This window comes from Salmo trutta, chromosome 24 (assembly GCF_901001165.1).
Source record: "Salmo trutta chromosome 24, fSalTru1.1, whole genome shotgun sequence".
Classification (NCBI taxonomy): Eukaryota; Metazoa; Chordata; class Actinopteri; order Salmoniformes; family Salmonidae; genus Salmo; species Salmo trutta.
This window is the reverse complement of record NC_042980.1, coordinates 24,226,188-24,253,930: the sequence shown is the minus strand read 5'-3', so window position 1 is coordinate 24,253,930 and position 27,743 is coordinate 24,226,188. Positions and strand designations below refer to the sequence as shown.

The 27,743-nt window shown below is 41.9% G+C and overlaps 2 protein-coding genes across 7 annotated transcripts in view; both read left to right on the top strand.

Moving 5' to 3' along the window:
• Window positions 1–16,353, top strand: part of LOC115160970 (unconventional myosin-Ib) — a 144,105-nt gene extending 127,752 nt beyond the window's left edge. For 2 of the 6 annotated variants that reach the window (XM_029711588.1, XM_029711587.1), the window contains 12 exons: window positions 2,875–3,024; window positions 5,030–5,098; window positions 5,201–5,287; window positions 5,668–5,754; window positions 10,363–10,449; window positions 11,535–11,609; window positions 11,958–12,086; window positions 12,349–12,455; window positions 12,649–12,781; window positions 13,188–13,340; window positions 13,654–13,784; window positions 14,009–16,353. In XM_029711588.1, coding sequence (XP_029567448.1) covers window positions 2,875–3,024; window positions 5,030–5,098; window positions 5,201–5,287; window positions 5,668–5,754; window positions 10,363–10,449; window positions 11,535–11,609; window positions 11,958–12,086; window positions 12,349–12,455; window positions 12,649–12,781; window positions 13,188–13,340; window positions 13,654–13,784; window positions 14,009–14,138 — 1,338 coding nt within the window. In that variant the 3' untranslated portion in view covers window positions 14,139–16,353. The remainder of the gene's footprint in view (window positions 1–2,874; window positions 3,025–5,029; window positions 5,099–5,200; window positions 5,288–5,667; window positions 5,755–10,362; window positions 10,450–11,534; window positions 11,610–11,957; window positions 12,087–12,348; window positions 12,456–12,648; window positions 12,782–13,187; window positions 13,341–13,653; window positions 13,785–14,008) is intronic. The other 4 variants (XM_029711590.1, XM_029711589.1, XM_029711591.1 and 1 more) reach the window with 2 other exon arrangements.
• A 971-nt stretch (window positions 16,354–17,324) lies between these two features.
• LOC115160969 (trans-1,2-dihydrobenzene-1,2-diol dehydrogenase) lies at window positions 17,325–26,278 on the top strand. Its single transcript, XM_029711586.1, has 7 exons — window positions 17,325–17,494; window positions 18,041–18,152; window positions 18,382–18,545; window positions 22,484–22,736; window positions 22,865–22,989; window positions 24,758–24,908; window positions 25,166–26,278. Exons 1-7 carry the CDS (start codon window positions 17,405–17,407, stop codon window positions 25,273–25,275), a joined length of 1,005 nt encoding a protein of 334 aa, XP_029567446.1. The 5' UTR covers window positions 17,325–17,404; the 3' UTR covers window positions 25,276–26,278.
• Window positions 26,279–27,743: the final 1,465 nt, after the last annotated feature.

Here is a 27,743-nt window from a genome sequence, read left to right as displayed (position 1 = left end):
TGGTTCAAACCGCTATGTCTTTTTGAGACGCAGAGTAGGTGAACAGATGTGTTTCCCACCGTGAATAATTGAGGAGGTGGTGTTGGGGTGCTTTGCTGGGGACACTGTCTGTGACTTATTTAGAATTCAAGGCACACTTAACCAGTATGGCTACCACAACATTTGGCAGGAATGCGCCATCCCATCTGGTTTGCGCTTAGTGGGACTATCATTTGTTTTTCAACCGGATAATGACCCAACACACCTCCAGGCTGTGTAAGAGCTATTTGACCAAGAAGGAGAGTGATGGAGTGCTGCATCAGATGACCTGGCCTCCACAATCCCCCCCACCTCAACCCAATTGAGATGGTTTGGGATGAGTTGGACCGCAGAGTGAAGGAAAAGCAGCCAACAAGTGCTCAGCATATGTGAGAACTCCTTCAAGACTGTTGGGAAAGCATTCCAGGTGAAGCTGGTTGAGAGAATGCCAGGAGTGTGCAAAGGGTGCCTACTTTGTAGATTGTCAAATATAAAATATATTTTGATTTGTTTAACACTTTTCTTTGGTTACTACATGATTCCATATGTGTTATTTCATAGTTTTGATGTCTTCACTATTATTCTACATTGTAAAAATAAAATGGGTGTGCCCAAACCTTTGACTGGTACTGTAAATGAAATGAAACTGTCCCACAAAAATGTGCATATGAAAATCATAATTGGGACGCAGATCAGTAAAAACTGTACGATAACATGGCACTCCAAATGGAAAAGGTTGCCGAACGCTGGTGTAGCCTATTACCAGCAACTTCACGAGCGTGAAGGCAGAATCTGAGAAGGCCAGCAGCAGCGAGAGGAAGAGGGGGGTTGGGAACAGGTTTTTTTGTTCTGGTTAGGCTAAATTGATCTCTGGCTTACCCTCTTTAGTAATTTGTCTATATTTTTTATTTTTATTTACTGTGCTTAAAGCATCACACATGCTCTGTAGTCTACATATTAGAGGTCGACAGATTGATTTTTCAACGCCGATACCGATTATTGGAGGACCAAAAAAAGCCTATACCGATTTATTGGCCTTATTTGAAATAATGACAATTACTGAATGAACAATGAACACTTTTTTATTTTAACTTAATATAATACCTAAATAAAATGTATTTTGTCTCAAATAAATAATGAAACATGCTCAATTTGGTTTAAATAATGCAATAACAGTGTTGGAGAAGAAAGTAAAAGTGCAATATGAGCCATGTAAAAAAGCTAACGTTTAAGTTCCTTGTTCAGAACATATGAAAGCTGGTGGTTCAATATTCCCAGTAAAGAAACATTTGGTTGCTGTTATCATAATAATTATGACGCGTCGACTATTTCTCTCTGTACCATTTGTATTTCATATACCTTTGACTATTGGATGTTCTTATAGGCACTTTAGTATTGCCAGCCTAATCTCAGGAGTTGATAGGCTTGAAGTCATAAACAGCGCTGTGATCAAGCATTGCTAAGAGCTGTTGGCAAACGCTGTAAAGTTTGAATGAATGCTTACGAGCCTGCTGCTGCCTACCACCGCTCAGTCAGACTGCTCTATCAAATCATAGACTTAATTATAGAATAATAAACACAGAAATACGAGCCTTTGGTCATTTAGTATGGTCAAATCCAGAAACTATCATTTCGAATACAAGACTCTTGTTCTTTCAGTGAAATACGGAACCGTTCCGTATTTTATCGTACGGGTGGCAACCCTAAGTCAAAATTTTGCTGTTACATTGCACAACCTTCAATGTTATGTCATAATTATGTAACAGTCTGGCAAATTAGTTCGCATCGAGCCAGGCGGCCCAAACTGTTGCATATACCCTGACTCTGCGCGCAATGAACGCAAGATACAATGTTGCAAGAGAAGTGACAGTTTCCCTAGTTAATATTGCCTGCTAACATGAATTTCTTAACTAAATATGCAGGTTTAAAAAATATATACTTCTGTGTATTGATTTTAAGAAAGGCATTGATGTTTGTGGCAGGTACATTCGTGCAACAATTGTGCTTTTTTCGCGAATGTGCCTTTGTTAAATCATCACCAGATGATCATTCCTCGTGGAATGCAATGTAATCAGCCATAATCGGCATCCAAAAATGCAGATTACCGATTGTTATGAAAAAAATTGAAATCGGCCCTAATTAATTGGCCCTGCCAATTAATCAGTCGACCTCTACTACATATAGTTGATTTTATTCAAACATATGGTGAGTCTATATAAAATTTAGACCAAACGATTGGTCGAAAGACCAGACAACTCTATTGACCAATCTTTTTTTAGTCGTGGACAGCCCTAATCAATTCTGTCCATTCTATGGCGACTCGGCCAGTAGCATGGGAAAAAAAGGAACATTTAGGCCTATTTTCCATGGTATCGTGGGCTTTTAAGAACATGCAGTGGTGGGTGCAACAACGAAACCTTGTCAGTCCAGGAGCCAGTCTAAACAAAGCTAGTAAAGCCTGATCTCATAGGGTTGTGTCCTTATCCTTGATCTACTGTACCTTCTTACCAGGTTAGCTAAGTATCTCTGCCTCTGTTATAGAGTGAAGCTACAGATCAGTCAGAGTGGTGGTAGGATGTGGCCTTGTCTAGGTCACTAAACTCTCACCCCATAGGTCTCTGTCTGCAAAGGTATTTGAGGTGGAGAATGTGTTTGGGCAGCTATAGAAGCCCCTTATCATTCTAAAGATCTTGTGCTGTCTGCAAAACCACACACTATTGTCCCAAAATGACATCCTGTCTCAATGAAAAATGTCCACTCATTCCTAAATTGTACTGACTATGCTGGTGTTCTTAGTATCCTAGTAGATGTTCATGTTCCTATCATCCTCTTGATGCCTTCTTCCTGTGTCCCCAGCTGTTCACTCTGGAGGAGAGGAGGAGGGCGTGTCTGGAGGACCTGGCCACCCTGATCCAGAAGATCTACCGGGGGTGGAAGTCTCGTACTCACTTTCTGCTGCTGAAGAAGAGCCAGGTGGTGGTGGCAGCCTGGTACCGCAGATATGCGGTGAGTCTACTATGCACACAGGAACACATACAGAACGTCATGCCGGTTCAAATGTGTAAGACATGAGTGCATCCGTCTGTGGGAGCACAATCTGATCCAAATATAGTATGCATTAGTCAGAAAATAGATTTGAATGTTACAGATCGGCGGTTCACTAAAATGTTTTGCTCAAATTACTTTCTACCTAAAGAAAATACCATCTTTTGTGACAACTGCGTCCTCTCTCATGTAACCATGTTGACAGTCATTGATCTACAAGTCATTTTGCATGCCGAACAACCCTTGGTAATATCAGTAGCCTAGTCAAACTGCTCGCTGTGAACAGCTTCGCGCACTGACCAACAAGAGGTAGGCCGAATCTTGATCAGCATTCAAATGTTTGTAAAATGGCTTTTGCAATATTAGGCTTTATTAGTTGAGTGGCAACCAATGTAATTTGCTTGGTTATTTTGATCAAATGTGGTGTTGAAAATTGTGTTTTATCGGAATAAAGGTAGCCTAAGCTATCGCCATGGACACAACTCTCATCTGGCTATAGATAGGCTACATGCTGATCGGGGTTTACATTCCATTTTATTTGGATTGTTCAGGTTCACCATCAGCAGTAGTTTTGCTTGAAACAATCAGTGTATATGGTCATTTTTAGATATACAGTGTACAGATGATAATTTCATAAGGACAGAAATTACTTTTGCTGCCCCACACTGCATGATCAAAGAAGAGAAGCTCACTCCAGCTCTGAGTTGTCAAAACTTCAAAATGGTCAAAACCATTTGATTATGAGACTGGGGGTGAAATCCAAAGTTCTGCTATATATTCATTGGCTATGTCAATGGCTATAACTGGTAGTGGGGTGGTAGAGGCCCAGTTTCCCTAATGGCTCTGCTCAGGTACCAATCAATATACATCATATACACTACCATTCAAAAGTTTGGGGTCACTTAGAAATGCCCTTGTTTTTGAAAGAAAAGCTATTTTTTTGTCCATTTTTAAAATAACATCAAATTGATGAGAAATACAGTGTAGACATTGTTAATGTTGTAAATGACTATTTTAGCTGGAAACGGCTGATTTTTTATGGAATATCTACAGAGGCCCATTATAAGCAACCATCACTCCTGTGTTCCAATGACACGTTGTGTTAGCTAATCCAAGTTAATCATTTTAAAAGGCTAATTGATCATTAGAAAACTCTTTTGCAGTTATGTTAGCACAGCTGAAAACTGTTGTTCTGATTAAAGAAGCATTAAAACTTGTGTTTAGACTAGTTGAGTGTCTGGAGCATCAGCATTTGTGGGTTCGATTACAGGCTCAAAATGGCCAGAAACAAATAACTTTCCTCTGAAACTCGTCAGTCTATTCTTGTTCTGAGAAATGAAGGCTATTCCATGTGAGAAATTGCCAAGAAACTGAAGATCTCGTACAATGCTGTGTACTATTCCCTTCACAGAACAGCGCAAACTGTTTCTAACAAGAATGGAAAGAGGAGTGGGAGGCCCCGGTGCACAACTGAGCAAGAAGACAAGCACATTAGTGTCTAGTTTGAGAAGCAGACACCTCACAAGTCCTCAACTTGCAGCTTCATTAAATAGTACCTGCAAAACACCAGTCTCTACATTTCTAAGTGACCCCAAACTTTTGAACGGTAGTGTACATATTTTACACACACACACACACATGTGCGCACACACACACACACACACACAGGTCAGTTCAGACAGATCCAGCACAGAGGCCCTGCTCATGAGCTCCATCAGCAGCAGATGTTAATTTAAAATGGAAATTAATTCAACCAAATCGCACTGAATCGTTTGAATCTAAAACATTTCTTTCCTGTATCGTATCGTATCGTATCGGAGCCCATGTATCTAGATGCATATCAAATCGTCTTGAAATGAAAAAGATGCACATCCCTAATATGGTGGCTATAGAGCTTAGATGCCTGTAGTTCAAACATACTTGTTTTCAATTGAGCTCAGTGTTTTTTTTCCTTCCCCTGTTGCAGCAACAAAATAAATATCAGAAGATCAAGAGTGCTACACTAGTGATGCAGTCCTTCATCAGAGGGTGGAAGGTATGTCCATGTCCACATACCAGTCAAACACTATAAGAAAGCCTGTTTTCCTGTGATAACGCTGTAGTAAAGGCATGTTTAAAAACAATATTTTTTCTCCAGGCCCGCAACATCTTGCGGCAACTGAAATACGAGAAGAGATGCAAGGAAGCTGTGACTACCATTGCAGCGTACTGGCACGGGACTCAGGTACTGGCTCAAACACTACCTGATTTCAACATAATGATTAGATCATGTAGAGACAAGTATAGAATGATATTGGGAGGAAATGGATGAGCTGCCGATTATGGACATCCACTGCCTTTTGCTTTTACAAGGTTTATCTGCCATAAAGCCAGGTAAGGAAATACAGTATTATAAGACATGGCTCTGCTCAGGTCTCCCAGCTATACTGAAAGCTAAACTAGAGCAATTTCACATCTTTTTCCTTCTGGACTTCTACTGTCGCTGATCTTACCACCGCTGCTTTTCTCACACTCTTTTTCACTCTCTTCCTCCCCTCGCTCTAATTCTTCGCTCATAACCTCACTCTCCTCCCTCCATCCTTCCACCCTCCTGGCCACCCCCAGGCTCGGATGGAGCTGCGGCGCCTGAAGACGGAGGCGCGGAATAAGCGTGCCGTGTCTGTCATATGGGCATACTGGCAGGGGACCAAGGTATTTAAGCCGGTTGCCGTTGTCGTGTTTTGCCATCCCAGCTGTCCGTCATCCCCCATGTCCCACCCCTCCTCTTGAAACTGACCAATTGAATAGCTCGTCATCGTCCCTCCGTTGTCCCATTGGTCCACTAGCGTCCCTTACCAGTGTCTGGTGTTTGACTCATCTGTTTTATTGTCCCTTTAATGGGTGTCATTTGAGGGATATTGGGCGGCTAACATTATACCACTAACGTCTATTTATACGTCTGTTTGCTAGTCCTCTGTTTTACTGCTATGGAGCCTCCCTTACATTCTCCCTTTAGGAACAACTGCAAGTCCCACAACACAATACTCCTTTCCATTCCCATGTCTATGTCTGTTGTTTTCTTGATGTTTGTCATTGCATTCCTCTAATCTGTTTTTATGAGAGACATGACGGATTGTACATGATAATGGACGTACAGTATCCAATCAGAATGAACATCATGTGTTCACTTTGATGTAATAATTCTGAGGACTGTGCTGGGAATAGACTGTATTCCATGTGCCACTACAGAAACACAAAGAGCAGGGTTAGGGTCATTTCCACTTAAATTCCAGTCAATTCAGGAAGTACATGGAAATTCCAATTCTTTTCAATGAGGAAAATGTGGAATTTGGTTTACTTACTGAATTGATTTGAATTTAAATGGAATTGGCCCCAACCCTGCAAGAGATCCTCAGATCATATAGCCTAATGGTCATAGCACATACCACCATTAGGACTTTATGGACTTTTAAAGTGCTATATGTTTTAGAGGCAACATATAATCCTTTAAAACAGTCCATGCACATCATGTCATGTTTTATGGACATTTACCAACAAGGGATGCAGATCAACTCAGTCCTGCTATCCACTGAAAAACAACCTTTACAACTATTCTGTAACTCTGCATGATCTTATCTAAAGGCTTTACAGCCACACTCACCAGATAATCGTCAAAGACCATGTATTGCCACATGTTGCATGACCAAAGCAGTCGCGTGTGGCTTAATTTATCGACTAATCGTCTCATCTGATTGGTGGATCTAGTCTAATTTCTTAGTGTGGGCAAAGCCCACTGTACTGGCACTGAATTGGAGTGGTGTCAGTGAGTTATGTGAGCTGTTGTACTAAAACAGACCATGCCAAGTAGTCACAAAGTTTAATGAATATAATCAATCAGATACTATATCGGATACAATTAATTTCGGTCTACTTCAGGAAAACCTGGACTTTTGTACTAATGTTGCTAGTTCATCAAATCAAGCTTTATTTATACAGCACATTTCAGACATGGAATGCAACGCAATGTGCGTCACAGGAAAAACAAATAAAAACAATGCAAATAAAAACAAATATTTACTACACAACACACATAAGAGGATAAAAAAATGTAACGACTAAAAAGCACCATAAGGAAAAGCAAAGCTAAAAAGGTGTGTTTTAAGATCTCTTTTACATTTTTCCAGTTTTGTCACCCCTCAGGATCTCTGGCAGGCTGTTCCAGAGGCTAGGGGCATAGTAACTAAAGGCTGCCGCCATGCCTCTTGGTCCTAGGCTTTGGGTTAGTTAAAAGGCCAGTGCCAGACGTCCTGAAGGTTACATTACTTAAAAGCATGTCTGACGTATTGGGGTGCACAATCGTGTATTGATTTTTTTTTTTTAAACAATAGAAGAATCTTAAAATTAATTCAAAAACGCACAGGCAGCCAATGCAGAGACCTTAAAACCGGTGTAATGTGTGCTCTTCGTCTGGTCTTGGCCAGTACCCGTGCTGCTGCATTCTATATGTTTTGCAGTTGACCAATGCCTTTCTTGGAGAGCATTACAGTAGTCAAGCCTGCTTGTAATAAAAGCATGCATGAGTCTCTCTGTATCAGCCTGAGAGAGAAACGGCTGCATCTTGGCAATGTTCCTCAGGTGGTAAAAAGCTATTTTGGTCACATTGCTAATGTGTGATTCAAAATTGTGTTCAGAATCTAAAATAACACCTAGGTTTTTTTTACCTGTTTTATCTTTATTGACCGTGAATTGAAATGTGCGGCCAGAATTCTCTGTGCTTTAGCGCCAACAATAAGTACCTCAGTCTTGATTTAGCTGGAGGAAGTTGTGAGCCATCCAAGTATTTAAATCATTAATACAGTCTAATGATGTATCTGTGGTGCTAAAATCCTCTGGTGACACAGAAATATAAAGTTGTGTATTGTCTGTGTAGCAGGGAATGTCAATGCTGTGCTTTCTGATAGCGCTGCCAAGGGTTAACGTGTATATAAACTGAACAGTACCGAACCCAAAATTGAACCTTGTAAAATGCCATGTGATATGTATTTTCTCTGAATTATGTTCACCAAGGGTGACAAACTCTTGACCGGTTAAATAGGTCCTAAACCAATTTAGAACTTGACTGGAGAAGCAACCCACCTGTCCAGAAGGACATCATTTTCAACAGGAGAGCTGTTTGACATCTTTGGTGGCTCTAAGATTGTTTACCACTTTAACTAAGGCAGTCTCTGTGCTGTAGTGGGCACAAAAAAACAGATTGCAATTTTTCAATAATGTATTTGGCATTTGAAAAAATGATTTATCTGTTTGAAAACCAATTTCTCCATAATTTTGCTTAAGAATGGAAGGTTGGAGATTGGCTGAAAATGGCTGAGAGCTGAAGATTCTAGACTATATTTCTTCAGAAGGGGTTTTACCGTAGCAGTTTTTAGTGCAGTGGGGAAAGTGCCAATGAACAGGGCGTGATTAACAATAGCTTGTACTTCTTCAGATATGCAATTAAATGTGGATTTGAAGAAGGTGGTGGGATAGGATCCAGAAGGCAGGTAGAAGGCTTAAGTTGTGGTATCACTTTCCTGATCATGTCTGTGGCAACCAGGGAAAATAAATCCATAGTGCCTTTGTGTGGTAGGCTAGGAAACATATCATCAAACTTCTCATCAGATCTTGCTTGACTGATACCCAGCCTAATGTTTATCTTATCTCTGAAATATGCCGCAAATTCATCACATTTAGATGTGGAGGGAAGTTCACATAGGTTTGCAGGGGTAGGATTTATCAGGCCATCAATGGTCGAAGAGCACTCTGAAGTTATTCTGATTATTAGTGATCACTCAGTCATAAGTTCGAAATGGTAGCTAATGTTTCCTCCATTGTCTTAATCTTTTCATCTTTATGCTACTTCATTGCCGGGTAGGCTACATATTTCTGTCCGTCTGCTTCTTATTTATACCAACACCTCTCCCAATGGCCATATTCCTCGCAAAACACAATAAATCCAACCCCACCACTTCCCCAGGCTCGGAGAGAACTGCGGCATCTAAAGGAGGCGGCGCGAGAAAAGCACGCCGTGTCTGTCATTTGGGCCGGCTGGCAGGGGACCAAGGTATTTGGGAAGCAGCCTGTTAACAATATCCATCCATATCCCGCCGCCCGCCTGCCATTTCTCCATCAGATCCAACCAGACAGATGCCAGACCCCTGCATTAGCTAAACAATAGTCTGGAGAGACTGCGAATGTCTCTCTAGCTATCCTCCCCATTACCACCACCCATCCCATTTATATTGCATGACAAGGTGCCATACGAACCCCTCATCCAATGTCCCATTGCATGCTAAAACAGAGTTGCGGGGGAGGTCACTTAGGCTACTGGACTGGAGCAAGACCCCTAAGCACCCATGCTGGCTCTCTCAGCCAAGCTAGCTGCTGTTTAGTCTTTAATGGTTTAATGGAAGAGATCTAGAGATAGATGACTGGAGTGATGGTGGCCCTTGGCTCTGGTACATAATGGACAGGCCTGGGCGCACGGGCTACGGGTGGGGTTGGGGAGGGTTGGGGTAAGGGTAAAGATACAGTCACTTAAGCCTCTTTGCCGTGCAGCCTGATGGATTATAGCTGATCCACACTGACACTGGGAGGGGGGTGAGGAAGGCGGGGGGGATGTTGACACGCCCTAGACTGGCATCACACACAGTGTCTGGAACCTTGGATCAACTCTTTGCCTGCCCTACCCCAAACCACCCACACACTCACACTCCACTATCCTGGCTTTGAGTTCTTCTCCCTCGTTACCAAAGGTCAGGATGTTTGGGTGTGTTTCGGTTCCTCCCTGAGGCCCATGCCTCACCTTTTGCAACCTCTATCTGCAGGATGTCTGCTCTTTCTTTATTTCTTTCTGCATGCTGTTCTCATCATAAATTGCATGCTACGCCTCCTTGCTTGCTGATTCCTTGAGGCTTGCAGTGATTTTTTTTTTTTCAGTGTGCAGTGCAGTGTATGGCACGTTGGAGAGACCTCCTGTCTGACTTGTTACCTTTAGCTTTGTACTTTGCTCTTGGCCAACAGAGCCATGTCTGTTTCAATCAAAAAGACTAGTCGATGTACAGTACATAATCAAACTACAGCATTATTATAATGTCTATTTCATGATAATTGCATTCTTCCCATAGTGGGTTAAATCGTCTTCAGGATCTTGGTAACTAGACAGGGCTCTTGTGTGACGTGTCCTCACACAGGGCAGTGTCTCTTCCTCCATATCAGTCTATTATTCCCTTCTTTCAATCGTTCGTTCCTTCCCTCTCTTTCCTCCCTTCTTCCCAAAAGGCACGCAGAGAGCTGAGGCGCCTGAAGGAGGAGGCCAGGCGTAAGCACGCCGTCGCCATCATTTGGGCCTACTGGCTGGGACTCCAGGTATACCTGCCCACTGGCCAGCCTTCCCTACCCTCCAGCCACCCTTCTAGCCTAACCAGCCACTCCTTTCTACCCTAACCAGCCACTCCTTTCTACCCTAACCAACCACCCCTTACCCTCTCAGCCACTCCCCGGTCTTTGGTGTTGGAGGGGGAGGCACACTTCACAGAACCAGCATGCAGCCAGCCTCAGCCTATCATAACTCAGGACCAACCACACAGTGATGACACAGTTCATGCATGTGAGCTCCAGAGTGACTGGTTTGATATCTGGGCAGTCCAGTACCAAAGGATATGCCCTCCTACCTTCCCTCCCCTCCTGTATCCCTGCAGTGACACACATTACGTTATTAAGATGTACAATGAGGTGTAATGTCTATCTCTCTCCATGAGTCCAGCAGGGCTTTAGATAAGCTGGCTATGGCTGGTTATAATTCATTCACAGATTATTATTTTATTTTTATTTATTTTTGCTCGTTCCTGAAGACTGCAGCCTCTTAACAGAGAGGTCAAAGGCACTACTGACCCTGACTGACATGGATGGATGTCTGTCTGTCTCTCTCTAGCAATTGTATGTCCTGTCTGCATCATGTGCATGATAAGCTGTTTAACCCTCAACATGTCTAACCCTCTATAGGTCTTGTTGTCTGATGCTATATCTACTCCATTCTCCAGTCCTTTTTTCATGTATTACTGTAGTCTGAGTGGCCCCAATCCTCTCATCACATTAATTGACTGCACAAGGTGCACGTCACCATTGCACATCTGAGCAGCTATCAGAACCTGTTACCCTGTCGACTCCAATCAGTGTGATTTAAATTGACCACCTCATTATCAATTAACTATGTAACATCTCATTTTCAGAAAAAAACATTTAGGAGAAAATCCCATTCTGATTTGAGTTGAGTGCTCAACAGATTTTCCCTCCCTTTGTTTGTATGATGTTGCTTGGGTTCATTGTAACTAACCACGTCTGCCTGTTGCTATAGTCATCACCACTGTAATCTCTTCTCTATTGGCCCCATGCCTCAAATCAGATCACTATGGGGATGGATGATTGACGGCCAGTTGTCTCCTTGGTTACAGGTCCGCCGGGAGTACAGGAAGTTCTTTAGGGCCAACGCTGGCAAGAAGATCTACGACTTCACCATCCAGAGAATCGTAAGTAGAAGCGTGAATGTAGCCTGGGGCCAGATCTATTTATGCGGTCTTGCCGAGTTGGCAAGTCCACACAATCAGATCTGAGACAAGGCTAGAATGAATTAGTCGTGTATCCCTTTAAGCACTGATGGGTAGTGACCATTTGAATCACTAAGGGACGGTTTCCCAGACACAGATTAAGCTTAGTCCTAGAGTAAAAATCACATTAAATGGAGAATCTTCATTGAGCATGCTTCTCGGATTAGGCTTAAACTTTGTCCAGGAAACCAGAGTTATATATGTTCCTGAATGTCAACAGTAATCCAAGTCTGAAAGGGAGGTATTGAATATATGCCTGTCTCCCTCCAGATGCAGAAGTACTTCCTTGGTCTGAAGACCACTACAATGTCCCCTATGGACAACACCTGGCCGACACAGCCTTATGGCTTCCTGGAGGGAGCTCACACTGAGCTCAGGAGGATCTTCCACCTCTGGAGGGTTAGTTTGTTATTATCTTTGGCTGTTCTTTCAAGGGTCATCACTGATCTTACAGGTTAAAGGGTCAAGTTGTTGTATATGCCGCTACCCAGCAGGCAAATCTGGTTGCTACGATGTCATTATTAACAGATTACAACCTTGTTGTAAACTGGTTATACTAATGTACAACCAGCTTTGCACACTGGCTTTATAGTTTACAGTTTGAGGGACATCAATACAACAAACTTCCCAGGGATTGATGATGTATATTTTGAATTATCAGTGCAAGAAATACCGGGGCCAGTTCACAGAGGAGAAGAAGTCTGTGTATGAGGAGAAACTTGAGGCCAGTGAGATCTTCAAGGACAAGAAGGCTCTGTACCCCAGCAGGTCTAACATATTTTCCTCCTTGATTCACACATTACATAATGTTTGATGTGAAGCTAATGTTGCAAGCTAATTTTACTAGCAGACATTTTAGCTCCTTTTTCCTGAGTCTAACCAATGCATTGCTGTGAGTTCCTCTCTGTTGCATCCTTGGGTCTGTGAAAAGCGCTATATAAAATGCATTATTATTGTTTAGTGTCAGCCAGCCTTTCAAAGGAGACTATCTGGAGATCCAGAAGAACCCCAAGTACCAGAAGCTGAACGGTGCTGTGGAGGAGAAGGTGCTACTGGCTGACTTGGTGAACAAGATCAACAGGGCCAACGGCAAGGCAAGTACCTTTCTCGAAGTACCTTACCTCAGCAAAATCTGTTCATGTAACTGTACTGAAGCCTGAGGGAGTCAACAGTCTAACAGGCCTGAACACAGTTCATATGGACCAAACTCTTCAGAGTCATAGCTTTATTATTAGAGGATATCTGTAACTATGCTGTACAGTAGTCAAAGGAAAACTAATGTTTTATATTTGACAGATTCAGCCTACCTATGTTTTTATACCACTATCACCATATAAATGCTCTGTTTTTGCTATTAATGAATTTATACATGTATAGGTTATTGCTTTTATAATTACAATTTTGCCATGTACATTCTAAGTAAATAACTGTTGATTTATGTACCGTAAAATAGTGTTACCAAATTCTTGGCTTATTAAACCGAGTCTGTCCTTGTTACAGGGGTCACCGAGGCTCTTCCTGCTGACCAAAAGCAACTTTGTCCTGGCTGACCAGAAGACGGGCCAGGTGAAGGCCAGCGTGCCGCTGCCAGACCTCGCCAGCGTGTCGGTCAGCACCCAGAGTGACGGCTTCTTCGCCCTCAAGCTCAAAGAGGTGATGGAGGGAGAGAGCCCCACTCCAGCTCCACTGTGATGCACTTACATATGGACATCATCCAGCTATCGAAAACACAGTGGCTTAAGCTGGTTGAAATGAACCTGCTTTGCTTGCTGCATAAATCCACTGGTTGCAAACTGGTTTTAATGATGGAATTTCAACCAGTTTATCCCCGCTGTGTATCTAATTATATTAGTAATGTCCTGATTCATAACTTTTAGTGTAACGTTAAGGGCTAACCATAGAAAGATTGGGTAGGTATATTGAGATTGAAATGACTAAAACCCCTCTGTGTGTTTCTTACCCATAGGGCTCTGCTTCAGCTTCCAAAGGTGACTTCCTGCTGAGCAGTGAGCATCTAATAGAGATCATCACCAAACTCCACCGCATAGGGACCACTGCTGCAGACAGGGACCAGATCAACATTGACATCTCAGACGAGTAAGAACCGGAGACACGTCGTCATATTGACTTTATGTTGCAATGCTGCTGTTGTTTCTCTTAGTCAAATCATGGCCTGATCCCAGATGTGTTTGTAATGTATTGCCAACTGCCTCTACTCATTGTTACGTTTACAAAAACAGATCTGGGATCAGGGTAATTTAAATCCCATGATGTGATGTCAGATGGTTTCTTATCCTACTTCCTCTTTGTCTCTCTGGCAGGTTCCTGGTGCAGTTCAAGCAGGACAAGGTGTGTGTGAAGTTCATCCAGGGGGGGCCTAAGAACGGAAACAGTGCTGCCTGCAAACGCAAGAACAACCGCCTACTGGAGGTGTCTGTGCCATCACCATAGAGATGACATAGCCTCCTATAATACTTAGTTGTCATGACAGTTCACAATCAGGCCTAAACTCCAGCCCCCGCCCCCAATGACTGTGCAATTACTCTGCTTTTTGTTATTTGTTGTTATTTCCTCTATTCAGAATCCTTGCATCACTGTAATATTTAACTGCGCTGACACTTTTGGTAGAGAGTGAAAGACCCATAGGATTGCATGGCGATAGGGTTGTAAGAGAGAAAGATGAAGAGAAAAAAAAGACTTTGTTTTACTAGTTTTAAAAGATGTGGGTGAAAGAAAGAAGTGCTCTCCTCTTGTCAATGGAGCACAAGATATCTCCAGTCAGATGATGATACTGATTGTTGAGCTTGGGAAAGCTAATATGCAGGCTGTGTGGTGTGGTATCAAGCCGTACCCATATTCAGAGATCTGTAAAGGGCAAAGAAATAAAGTGCAGACAAGACACACCCCTGCACTAGATTTGGGTCCTCATCGGTTTATCTGTTTGAGCTCTGGAATGGCAACTCAATAGACCAACGATGACCAGAGAGCTTTCAGGATTGCTCTAAAGTTTTCTCTGAAAGTGAAACTATGACTGCACTTGTAATGTTCAGCTGGGTGAGTTAAAATTTGAAAAGACAGTGATGAATAGTCAAAATAATGTCTGGGTTGTTTTTGTTTTCCTTTGCTGACACCCACACAACTGACTACAGTGGGTGGTCAAGTACAAGAATCAACACTTGTCAAATGTGATTTGCCAAGTGATCGATTGTCAACCACTTAGTATCCATAATAACTCCCGTGTGCCATTCAGCCGGCCCCTAATCTGTGAGGTGCCATGACGTGCTGCATGTATCCGTGTGTAGTCATCTAGTCAGGTCTTGGACGCTAACAAAAAACTAAAAGTTGAATGGTCCCTACTCAGTTTATAAGTAAATGCCAAAAACAAAGTTGAAAGGGGGCCTCAATCAACCAGGACCAAGACTTTATTTGAAAACACTGCACACTTTTCTCACTCTCCAGTTGTCGTCAAAGTACTTTACATCTCTAAACTTTACCACAGGAATTGAGATGGACCCCAGTGTTCCCAAGTCTACCTTGATAACTATCCCAGATTCAACGCTGATCAGTCTTTTTAGAGCCACGAGGCTGCCTGTTTTCAATGGTCCTCTTGTTTGAAATGGAACTCTTTGCCTACAACGCTGCCTAGGCTAGGCTACACCATCTCAAGCATCCCTCCACCCTTTGGCATGAGAGTAATAAAATAGTAAGAGGATGCAGCATGGCAACAGACAGGACACAAGATTGAGTCCTACATTCTGTGACTGACATTTCTCAAACGCATGCTGTAGAGATAAACACTCACTCACTGACTGTATCATACACATCAACTGTAAATGCTAAAACAGACCCAGCATGGATGTAGTTTTTCCGAATAAATTATAGTATCCTCATGCTAGTTCTCTTATTGCTGTGCTGCAGAAATATCTTTATGTTTTTGCCATTGCAATGTGGGCTGTTATATCTATTTTTTGTAGCCCCACTCTGGCTAATAATAAATGCAGTGTTTTTCTTGGGATTGTGCGTATGGCCATGTAGTATGTTCTTGGGAAGTTTTTTCAGAAAACTAGCCATCACAGCTTCACGGTCTGCTCTGCCTGTGTATGAATGTGATATACTTTACACACACACAAGCCAATGTCACTTAAGGGTTTGCTCTATTTGGAAGTATATTTAATGATATTCTTTATCAGGATGTTTTAGTGGGGGGGTTTGTACTGTTGACTTCGAGGTTAAACCAATGGGTTCTCTGGTGGTGGCGGCAATGTGGAAGCTCAGCCAAACTGCTCTAGATCACATACCTATAGATTACTGGTGTACCTTAAAATAAATCACTTTTTTACATGTTTTTGTAATTCCACAGGTGGACTTGAGGAATGATTGTTGTTTTTTTCCTTCCACGGGGGAAGATGTTGAACTGAGTCAATGCATGTTTGTGCTTCTCAGTTCTGTACAGTTTGAGATTTCAATGCAGTTTGCTATAACCACCTCCTCTGAGTTTGTATTTGACGTAAAATAGGAAAATAAACTCCATGTATGCATTCTTGTTGTGTGCCTAATGTAACCTGCGCTGCGAGATGGAGAACATGGAAGTCTTTCAGTCCTCAATGTAACAAATTTACAAGTAATGCTTTTCAAATTAAAAAAGCAATAAATACATTGAATACTTTGATTTTGTTGGTTTTGAATGCATATGCGCATCAGTTCAGTTTATGATCTCTCAAGACAGATGTTTCCCAGTCAGCATTACCAGTCATCGACCGTTAACCATTGGGGGGATACTCAAACGAACATGTCAACTGTATCTTATATCCATCAAACTTAAGTAATACTCTTTCTGAATTTTCAAGCTTATTTTAGACTCCTGTTATGCATGTATTTTCACGTATGTCCATCCACAATAGGCTTACCCTACAGTACTTAGTGAACAGGACACTCACTGTGAACTCGACCACCACTTCATCCATTAGATCAAACTGAGATTACATGTATCACTAATGTAAAAGGTGAGCTGAGAGGCCCCTGGTACACTGATGGCAAGGGGTGGGTGGACCAGACCAGGCAGCAACACAAATGGTCTCCATCACATCTGGAGAGTTGTCCCTGGTTAAATTCTGCGGCTTGGGGAGGCTGCCAGGAGCAGTACCCTGGGAACAGCCCTTGACAGATAATGCACAGATATAAATAGCCCACAATTATGGGCTGTCCTGGACCAAGTTCCCATCGTCTTGTAGTCTTCTGCAGGCTGGGAAACGATGGTGTGGCCTATCCTTCTGTTGAGAAGACAACCAGCCCTCTGTGAGCAGGGCTAAGGGCAGACAGAACTGACAAAGCATCACATCGTGTAGACTTGACAGTGGATAAGAAATCAGAGCTCTCAATATAGAAATATAATCTATGAACAAAATTGCAATGATTTGATTCAACCTCTTGTGTATATAGTTTGAGTTTGGTGGTCTGTAAAATACATTTGGATCTAAATACCTGCATAATAGTATCACATCAGTGACGCTAATGAATAGATTTATGGGGCCCTCGGGTTTTTCTGGGTTTCAGAGTGAAGCCTCTGGCGCCACCTAGTGGAATTCCAGTCAAGGAACCAGCTGAGATCGGCTACCGGTATTCTCTCTCCCCCTACTGGTGGGAAATATATCCTTATCAAAAAAGTCTACCAAGTCCATCTGGGGTAGATAGAGAGACGTGCTAGTTCAGAAGTAATCATGGCAACACGGTGGGGAATCTGCAGTGCAGGAAAAATCAGCCACGACTTTACAGTTGCTTTGAGGACCCTACCTCACGACGACCACCAGGTAAACGTTATTTGTGATTGGGAATGAGGGGGAATCCTAAAACTCTTGCGCGATTAGGCTACTCGCTTATAAGCAAGGGTGAAGTGTATTTTTGCAGAATAATTTGATGAATGTTTTACTCGTTAGTGACATCATTGAGAAGAAAACATATTTTTTGTAAATAACTCCATGTTTCCATGTTCTGTGGTTGCGTAAGTGTCCATTGATTGCATGTTGTGTAAATCTTTACCGTAATTATCCTAATACTGGGCCAATCAAATATGAATTTGTGTTAAGTAAGGCACAATGTGTAATTTCAACAGCCTGACCCTGCCAAATTGAGGAATGTGGTTGAGGAAAAGCTAACATAAATGTTGATGGGATTCAAGTAAGAAATTAAAGGTTATTTAGAACGCTCTAAATACTATTATCATCTATGACCACTTTGGAAATAAGCGTTTTAAGTGCTATCCCCTAGGAATACATCTTGTTGTATATATTTTTTACAAAATAAATTATATTAAATTTACCTCTAATTGAAACAATGAAAATGGTTATCTTTTTCAGATTGTGGCTGTTGCTGCTCGGAATCTCCAGCATGCACAAGAGTTTGCCAAAAAGCACAACATCCCAAGAGCCTATGGGAGCTATGAGGAGCTAGCAAAAGACTCAGACATAGGTGGGTTCTATCATGAAATCCCTTACCCTGGTACAGATCTGGTTAAAAAATGTTACCTTGACTCATGCTCTTGACAAGAGATACTGTATAGCCAAGGTGTTTGACCATTTCAGGCCAAAAATCATCTGTAACCGTGGGATAAAACCTGATAACCTATGTGGCATAGGCTTGTAGCTTTAAAATGACTGGACTTGTAAACCCATGCTCATACCCCTATCTTTCTTTGCAGATGTGGTGTATGTGGGAACCATCCACTCTCACCACTTGAGCACAGGTAAGCTCTTCTTGACCTCCCATAAGAACGTGCTCATAGAGAAACCCCTGGCCATGAATCTAAGAGAGGTACTGGAGCTCACCAACACAGCCAAGGAGAATGATGTCTTTCTGATGGAGGTACTTTACAGGGGGGCACCTGACACCTTAAACATGTTCATAGAAGTTTACTCTAAAGCTCCTTCTGATCATATACTTCCACATACAGTACATCAACACTGACATATTTATACTGCGGTATGGTTTGTCCTGAATAATATATGTTGGGCTGACGTACAGTACCAGTCAAAAGTTTGGACACACCTACTCTTTCAAGGGTTTTTATTTATTTGTACTATTTTGTACATTGTAGAATAATAGTGAAGACATCAACACTATGAAATAACACATATGGACTCATGTAGTAACCAAAAAAGTGTTAAACAAGTGAAAATGTATTTGAGATTCTTCAAAGTAGCCACCCTTTGCCTTGATGACAGCTTTGCATAGACTTGGTGTTCTCTCAACCAGCTTCATGAGATAGTCACCTGGAATGGATTTCAATTAACAGATGTGCCTTGTTAAAAGTACATTTGTGGAATTTCTTTCCTTCTTAATGCGTTTGAGACAATCAGTTGTGTTGTGACAAGGTAGGGTTGGTATACAGAATATAGCCGTATTTGGTAAAAGACCAAGTCCATATTATGGCAAGAACAGCTTAATTAAATAAGCAAAGAGAAACAACGGTCCATCATTACTTTGAGACATGAAGGCTAGTCAATACGGAAAAATTCGAGAACTTTGAAAGTTTCTTCAGGTGCAGTCGCAAAAACCATCAAGCGCTATGATGAAACTGGCTCTCATGAGGACTGCCACAGGAAAGGAAGACCCAGAGTTACCTCTGCTGCAGAGGATAAGTTCATTAGAGTTACCAGCCTCAGACATCGACAATTAACTGCACCTCAGATTGCAGCCCAAATAAATGCTTCACAGAGTTCAAGTAACAGACACATCTCAACATCAACTGTTCAGAGGAGACTGCGTGAATCAGGCCTTCATGGTCGAATTGCTGCAAAGCAATCACTACTAAAGGACACCAATAAGAAGACGAGACTTTCTTGGGGCAAGAAACACAAGCAATGGACGTTAGACCGGTGGAAATCTGTCCTTTGGTCTGATGAGTCCAAAATTTGCGATTTTTGGTTCCAACCGCCATGTCTTTGTGAGACACCGAGTACTTGAACGGATGATCTACACATATGTGTGGTTCCCACCGTGAAGCATGGAGGAGGTGGTGTGATGGTGCTTTGCTGTTACAAAAGTATCTCTAAAAGCCTTCATCAGTCCACGGTAAGACAAATTGTCTATAAATGGAGAAAGTTCAGCACTGTTGCTACTCTCCCTAGGAATGGCCGTCCTGCAAAGATGACTGCAAGAGCACAGCGCAGAATGCTCAATGAGGTTAAGAAGAATCCTAGAGTGTCACCTAAAGACTTACAGAAATCTCTGGAACATGCTTACATCTCTGTTGACCAGTCTACGATACGTAAAACACCAAACAAGAATTGTGTTCATGGGAGGACACCACCGAAGAAGCAATTGCTTCTTCAATGGCGCACATCTGAAGATCGCAAAAAAGCACCTGGGTGTTCCACAGCGCTACTGGCAAAATATTCTGTGGACAGATTAAACTAAAGTTGAGTTGTTTGGAAGGAACACACAACACTATGTGTGGAGGAAAAAAAGGCACAACATACCAACATCAAAACTTCATCCCAGCTGTAAAGTATGGTGGAGGGAACATCATGGTTTGGGGCTGCTTTGCTGCCTCAGGACCTGGACAGCTTGCAATCATTGATGGAAAAATTAATTACCAAGTTTATCAAGATATTTTGCAGGAGAATGTAAGGCTATCTCTCCGCCAATTGAAGCTCAACAGGAGTTTGGTGATGCAACAGGACAATGACCCAAAACGCAGAAGTAAATCAACAACAGAATGTCTTCAACAGAAAAAAATATACGCCTTCTGGAGTGACCCAGTCCGAGTCCTGACCTCAACCCGATTGAGATGCTGTGGCATGACGTCAAGAGCGATTCACACCAGACATCCCAAGAATATTGCTGAACTGAAACAGTTTTGTAAAGAGGAATGGTCTAAAATTCCTCCTGACCTTTGTGCACGCCTGATCCGCAACTACAGAAAATGTTTGGTTGAGGTTATTCCTGCCAAAGGACGGTCAACCAGTTATTAAATTCAAGGGTTCACATACTTTTTCCACCCTGCGCTAGAGGTCGACTGATTAATCGGCATGGCATGGCCGATTTAATTAGGGCCGATTTCAAGTTTTCATAACAATCGGTAATCTGCCTTTTTGGACGCTGATTATGGCCGATTACATTGCAATCCACGAGGAGACTGCGTAGCAGGCTGACCACCTGTTACGCGAGTGCAGCATCAAAAGGACCTTGTGGCTGCAAGGAGCCAAGGTAAGTTGCTAGCTAGCATTAAACTTATCTTATAAAAAACAATCAATCTTCACATAATCACTACACATGGTTGATGATATTACTAGGTTAACTAGCTTGTCCTGCGTTGCATAAAAATCAATGTGGTGCCTGTTAATTTATCATTGAATTACAGGTTACTTAAACTTCAACAAACAGGTGATGATTTAACAAAAGCGCATTCGCGAAAAAAGCACATTCGTTGCACATATGTACCTAACCATAAACATCAATGCCTTTCTTAAAATCAATACACAGAAGTATATTTTTTTTAAACCTGCAAATTCATTAGCAGGCAATATTAACTAGGGAAACTGGTTCGTTGCAAACTGTGTGAAGACCATTTCTTCCTAACAAAGACCGTAATTAATTTGCCAGAATTTTACATAATAATTACATTTACATTTTAGTCATTTAGCAGACGCTCTTATCCAGAGCGACTTACAGTAGTGAATGCATGCATTTATTTTTATTTTTTCCTGTGCTGGCCCCCCGTGGGAATCGAACCCACAACCCTGGTGTTGCAAACACCATGCTCTACCAACTGAGCTACAGGGAAGGCTGACATTGAAGGTTGTGCAATGTAACAGCAATATTTAGACTTAGGGATGCCACCCGTTAGATAAAATACATAACGGTTCCGTATTTCACTGAAAGAATAAACGTTTTGTTTTCAAAATTATATTTTCCAGATTTGACCATATTAATGACCAAAGGCTCGTATTTCTATGTGTTTATTATATTATAATTAAGTCTATGATTTGATATTTGATAGAGCAGTCTAACAGAGCGGTGGTAGGCAGCAGCAGGCTCGTAAGCATTCATTCAAACAGCACTTTAATGCGTTTGTCAGCAGCTCTTAGCAATGCTTGAATCACAGCGCTGTTAATGACTTCAAGCCTATCAACTCCCGGGATTAGGTTGGCAATACTAAAGTGCCTATAAGAACATCCAATAGTCAAAGGTATATGAAATACAAATGGTATAGAGAGAAAGTCGATGCGTCATAATTCCTATAATAACTACAACCTAAAACTTCTTAACTGGGAATATTGAAGACTCATGTTAAAAGGAACCACCAGCTTTCATATGTTCTCATGTTCTGAGCGAGGAATTTAAACGTTTGCTTTTTTACATGGCACATATTGCACTTTTACTTTCTTCTCCAACACTGTGTTTTGGCATTATTTAAACCAAATTGAACATGTTTCATTATTTATTTGAGACTAAATAGATTTTATTTATGTATTATATTAAGTTAAAATAAAAGTGTTCATTGTTCAATCAGTATTGTTGTAATTGTCATTATTACAAATATATATATCGCCGGTTTTTGGTCCTCCAAAAAAAATCATAATCAGTCGACCTCTACCCTGCACTGTGAATGTTTACACAGTGTGTTCACTAAAGACATGAAAACGTATACTTGTTTGTGTGATATTAGTTTAAGCAGACTGTGTTTGTCCATTGTTGTGACTTAGATGAAGATCAGATCCATTTTATTCTGAAATCAAGGTAATTCCAAAGGGTTCACATACTTTTTCTTTCCACTGTATCTCCGTTATGTCTCCCAGGCCATCTGGACTCGTTTCTTCCCTGTGTCTGTAGAGGTGGGCAGGCTGCTGGGCCAGGGTGAGGTGGGAGAGGTCCAGATGGTAAGGGCCGACCTGGGAGCCCCCCTCACACACATCCCTCGCCTGACTCATAGAGAGCTGGGTGGAGGGGCACTACTGGACCTGGGGATCTACTGCCTGCAGTTTGTCTTCATGGTGTTCAATGGGGAGAGACCGGAGTCCATCCAAGCCACGGGATACTGTATTGACACAGGTAATTGGTGGTATTCTGACTTGAGATCCACTTGCTTAACTCACATACCAGAGTCTCCCTTTTCAAGTCTCCAACTGAAATAAAGAACTTGTTTTGCTATTTCTAATGCTTTGTATTTGCACCTCCAGGAGTGGATGGAACAGTAGTTTTGGTCTTAAAGTTCTCTGGGAACAGAATGGCTGTGTGCACCTGCTCCATCACGATGATGCTGACAAATGATGCTGTTATCTCTGGGACCAAGGGGACCATCAAGGTAGGAATTAGCAGACACAGACACACACAGAGGAAATACATTATTCTAACAAGTCACAGCCAGAGGAGGGTAGGGAAGAAGTGCACACTATAGTTATTGATCTAATGATGAAGATTCTGAATAAATTTAACAAGTTTATGATTCATTGAAGAGGTGATTTTGAATGAATATTTCCATAGCTTCCTGAACAACTTCAATAACCTACGTATACTGAACAAAAATATAAACGCGGACAGCTGATGAAACTGTGGGTTTGCACAACTGAAGAATTTCTGCACCAACAGTCAGAAACCGTCTCAGGGAAGCTCATCTGCGTGCTCGTCGTCCTCACCAGGGTCTTGACCTGACTGCAGATCGGCGTCATAACCGACTTCAGTGGGCAACTGATCACCTTCAATGGCCACTGGCACGCTGGACAAGTGTGCTCTTCACAGATGAATCCCAGTGTCAACTGTACCGGGCAGATGGCAGACAGTGTGTACGGCGTTGTGTGGGCGAGAGGTTTGCTGATGTCAACATTGTGAACAGAGTGCCTCATGGTCGCGGTGAGGTTATGGTATGGACAGGCATAAGCTACAGACAACGAACACAATTGCATTTTATCAATGGCAATTTTAACGCACAGAGATTCCGTGACGAGATCCTGAGGCCCATTGTCGTCCCATTCATCCACCACCATCACCTCATGTTTCAGCGTGATAATGCATGGCCCCATGTCGCAAGGATCTGTACACAATTCCTGGAAGCTGAAAATGTCCCTGTTCTTCCATGACCTGCATACTTTTGTCACCCATTGAGCATGTTTGGGATGCTCTGGCTCGACGTTTACGACAGCGTGTTCTAGTTCCCGCCAATATCCAGCAACATTGCACAGCCATTGAAGAGGAGTGGGACAACATTTCACAGGCCACAATCAACAGCCTGATCAACTCTATGTGAAGGAAATGGTGGTCACACTAGATACTGATTGGTTTTTTGATCCACGCCCTGTCAAGTCCTGACCAGTAAAAGGGGTCATTTGTCATTGTAGTATGGTCAGGGCGTGGCAGGGGGTATTGTTTTTGTGTGTTTTGGGGGGGTTGGTTTGTTTCATGGGGATTTGTTCTAGTTTTCATTTTCTGTGTTCATTTTCTATGTGTGGCCGAGTATGGTTTCCAATCAGAGGCAGGTGTCTTTCGTTGTCTCTGATTGGAAGCCATACTTAGGCAGCCTATTTTTTCCTGTGGGTTGTGGCTGGTTGTTTTTCGTATAGTCGTTGTCCTTACGGAACTGTTGTTTGGCGTTTGTTTATTTTGTTTAAGTGTTCTCTCATAATAAAAAGAAGATGAGCACTCAACACGCTGCGCCTTGGTCCAATCCTTTCGACCCATGTGACACTCCCCTTCTTTTTTTTTTTAGGTATCTGTGACAATCAAATGCATACATATATGTATTCCCAGTCATGTGAAATCCATAGACTAGGGCCTAATTCATTTCAATTGACTGATTTCCTTATTTGAACTGTAACTCAGAAAAAAAAATGAAATTGTTGCATGTTGCGTTTATATTTTTTTGCTCAGTGTGTTTCATTTGATAAGTTTGAGAGTTTATTATTCAGAGTACCATTGTGTTTATCAAAACCTGTTTTTGATTAAGCACACCACCGTTTATTAGTATCATCAAACAAGCCTCTCTCTTCAATTCCCTATTGATATCAACAAAGTGTGACATTAATGGCATATCAATGGCTTCAGAGAAAATATCATATTAGGTGTTGTTTCTATCTGAGGTCCCCAACCACATGTGGTGTCCTACGAGCCTGGAGGTGAATGGGGAGGTGACGCAATACCCTCTCCCTGAGCCCAGCCTTCCCCTCAACTTCATCCACAGTACTGGGCTGCGCTACGAAGCAGAGGAGGTCAGGCAGTGTCTGCTTAAAGGTAGGCTTTACACAAAGCAACGTGAACCATTGAATATTACAACACACCTTACTAAAATGAAAATAGAGTTTGCACCAAAAACAGCCCAAGCCGATAGGGGAAATGGTATGGGAATCTGCACGTTTGAGACCAACTACATTGCAGTCAGAATTACTCATTTACAAATCACCTTGCATTCCAAATAACTGGTCATTATGTGATCAAGATTAGCGATTATGCACTTTGCCTTGCTCAAACATGCTGATTGTCTCCATCAGAGCTGAAGGAGAGCTCTGGAATGCCTTGGGCACACTCACACCTTCTCGCTGAGGTCATGGATGAAGCCAGAAGACAAGTGGGAGTGACATATAATCAAGACAACATCTAATGAGATCATGCAACCCAAGTCCCACTTTCTCAGTCATGGATGCACTCTCTACCAATGCTAGTCAGCAGGTGACTTCGGTCCAATGAATGCTATAGGTTATGCTGTTATGATGGTTAAACTAAGGGGGTGTGCTTGGGGAGACTCCCTCTGATCTGCCTGGTAATAATGGTCTGTGTCCCAAATGGCACCATATTCCCTTTATGGTGCACAGTGCATGAGTCCTGGTCAAAGTAGTGAACAGGGTGCCATTTGGGATGCAGACATGGTCTCAGGAGGTTTTAATAACTTATGAGGCTAATGGGCCTATGATGTTTATTTCATGAGGACCAACCCATTCATGGTGAATATTTTTTATGGATATGTGCCAGTTATGTTCAGCTTGTCAGCATCCATCCTATTGAGTTTGCTGTTTTACTTGTTTGACCTCAAGCGATTGGCCAGTCACTTAGTAGGTAATAGGTTACAACAGAACAGACTACGTGTAACCTTGCTAGTAAGAGAGAACATTGATCTCCAGATTGGAGTTGAGTGCAATACTCCTCATTCTGCTAATGTAACATAGGCTACCACCACTGCAGGGGAGATGATCAGCAGGCCTATTGCTTATTTCCTTATTTTTCTATAATTTTGGAAAGTGACTAACTATGGCCACAACAAGGTCAAGGTCATCTAAGGTCACACGGAGGTTCTTAGCAGTCTGGGAGGTTGTGTCACAGACTGAGTCTCCGTGCCATAGAAATTCAGACATAAAACCAGACGTTTATTGAAATTGTGTATTGATTGCATTGATGAGGACGCACATTAAATAATTGTAAAGATATCCTCATTAGTTCACCTGTAAAAGAGAGATATGCATGTTTAGTTTAGTCGGAATGTTGGTAATTGGTTTTAGAGCATGAATGTTAATATAAGGATGTTGTTTTAAAGCTAGAACTAGCGACTACTAATGTTATGATAAGAGATCACCATTTATATGGATAAATAAATGCTTTACAATTAACGTTATTGAAAGAGCTGTTAGTTCCTGGTGCGTCTCCCACAAAGGTGTCAAATGTGAGCTCAGGAGCGGAAGGTTTATCCTGTGACGTGAGTACGGCAAAGTTAGCTAATTCCCGGGGGAAGACATGGTTGTATCACTGTGTTATTTATGCTTAAAGAATGGTTTAAACCACGTATTAATAGGTGGATACACAGGCATATTTAAAGCCTAAGTTATGTTTTGAATGAGCTCGATTTGTGATTTCATTCAGTTCCCTTTGAATCAGCTGTTGTTTTCTCTAAGGAGAAAAGCATGCACACATTTAAAAACTATACGTTACTTATCCTTTTATCTATAAAATGTCTTGCACAACTAGCTAATTTTGGTTTGATTACTTTGCACATTTATTTTGGGATTCCACCCCTGTAAACGTGATTTGCCTGATGAGGCACGAGTGGTGTAATTTCATTGAAGTGCATTTGTCTCCATGTTTCCTCACCTCTGCTTCTCGATTACCTTTGACCTTTTTCAAAAGCAGGCGAGGACAGGACTGAGGAGCATCGAGCAAAACCAATTGAGATTCTCCCAATAATTGTGCACTTGCTCCCCTGTAAGCAAAATCCATGAGGGGGCGTGTACAAGTGCCATAGAATTAAGAGCAAGGTACATGCCTGCCAGGAGCAGAGCCCGAGACATATAAATACGTTGAACTTATTAGTGCCAAAGAATTAGGAATTAGAACAATTTAATAGGATCTCTACTCTTGACTTTGCAGAATCTCTGCACTCTACCGATTCTGGTAGAGCATGACAACTGTCCAAAATGGGGAGATAGAGGCTACCATGTGTAAGATTTAGATCAACTTACTGGATATAAATTCAAAATAATCATTCATAATATTTTAATTGGGATTATTTTATCCTTTGCTATGTAATATTTCAACATTACATAATTTTATGGTATTAATTCATGTTTTTCTCCAACCCTGTTCCCTCCCGGTGAAGTGTGAAAGGGATCCACATCATATCAACCATAGCAACCTACTGAAACATGGGGTGTTTCATCCTGCAAAAGGGTTGCTACAAGCATGTTGGGAACATGAGCAAAGATGGAACATAAGCTTTGGGTGGTTTGGTATACCCAGTTGAGGGAGTTGGGACTGTATGGAAGGGAAGTAAGCCCCACTGTAGCTATTGTTGTAAACACAACATGGCTACTCCTGCCTCTAGTAGTAGAAGTGTTGGAGAGACTACTCAAAGATAGGGAGGGGTTTGATTCAAATAAAATGTTATTGGTCACAGTGAAATGCTTACTTCCGAGCCCATTCCCAACAATGCAGAGTTAAAAAGTAAGGCAAATATTTGCTGAATAAAAAAGGAAATAGTAACACAATAAAAACAGTAAGACTATATACAAGGAGTACCCGTACCAAGTCAATGTGCCGGCATACGAGGTAATTGAGATAATGCAGTATGTACATGTGGGTAGG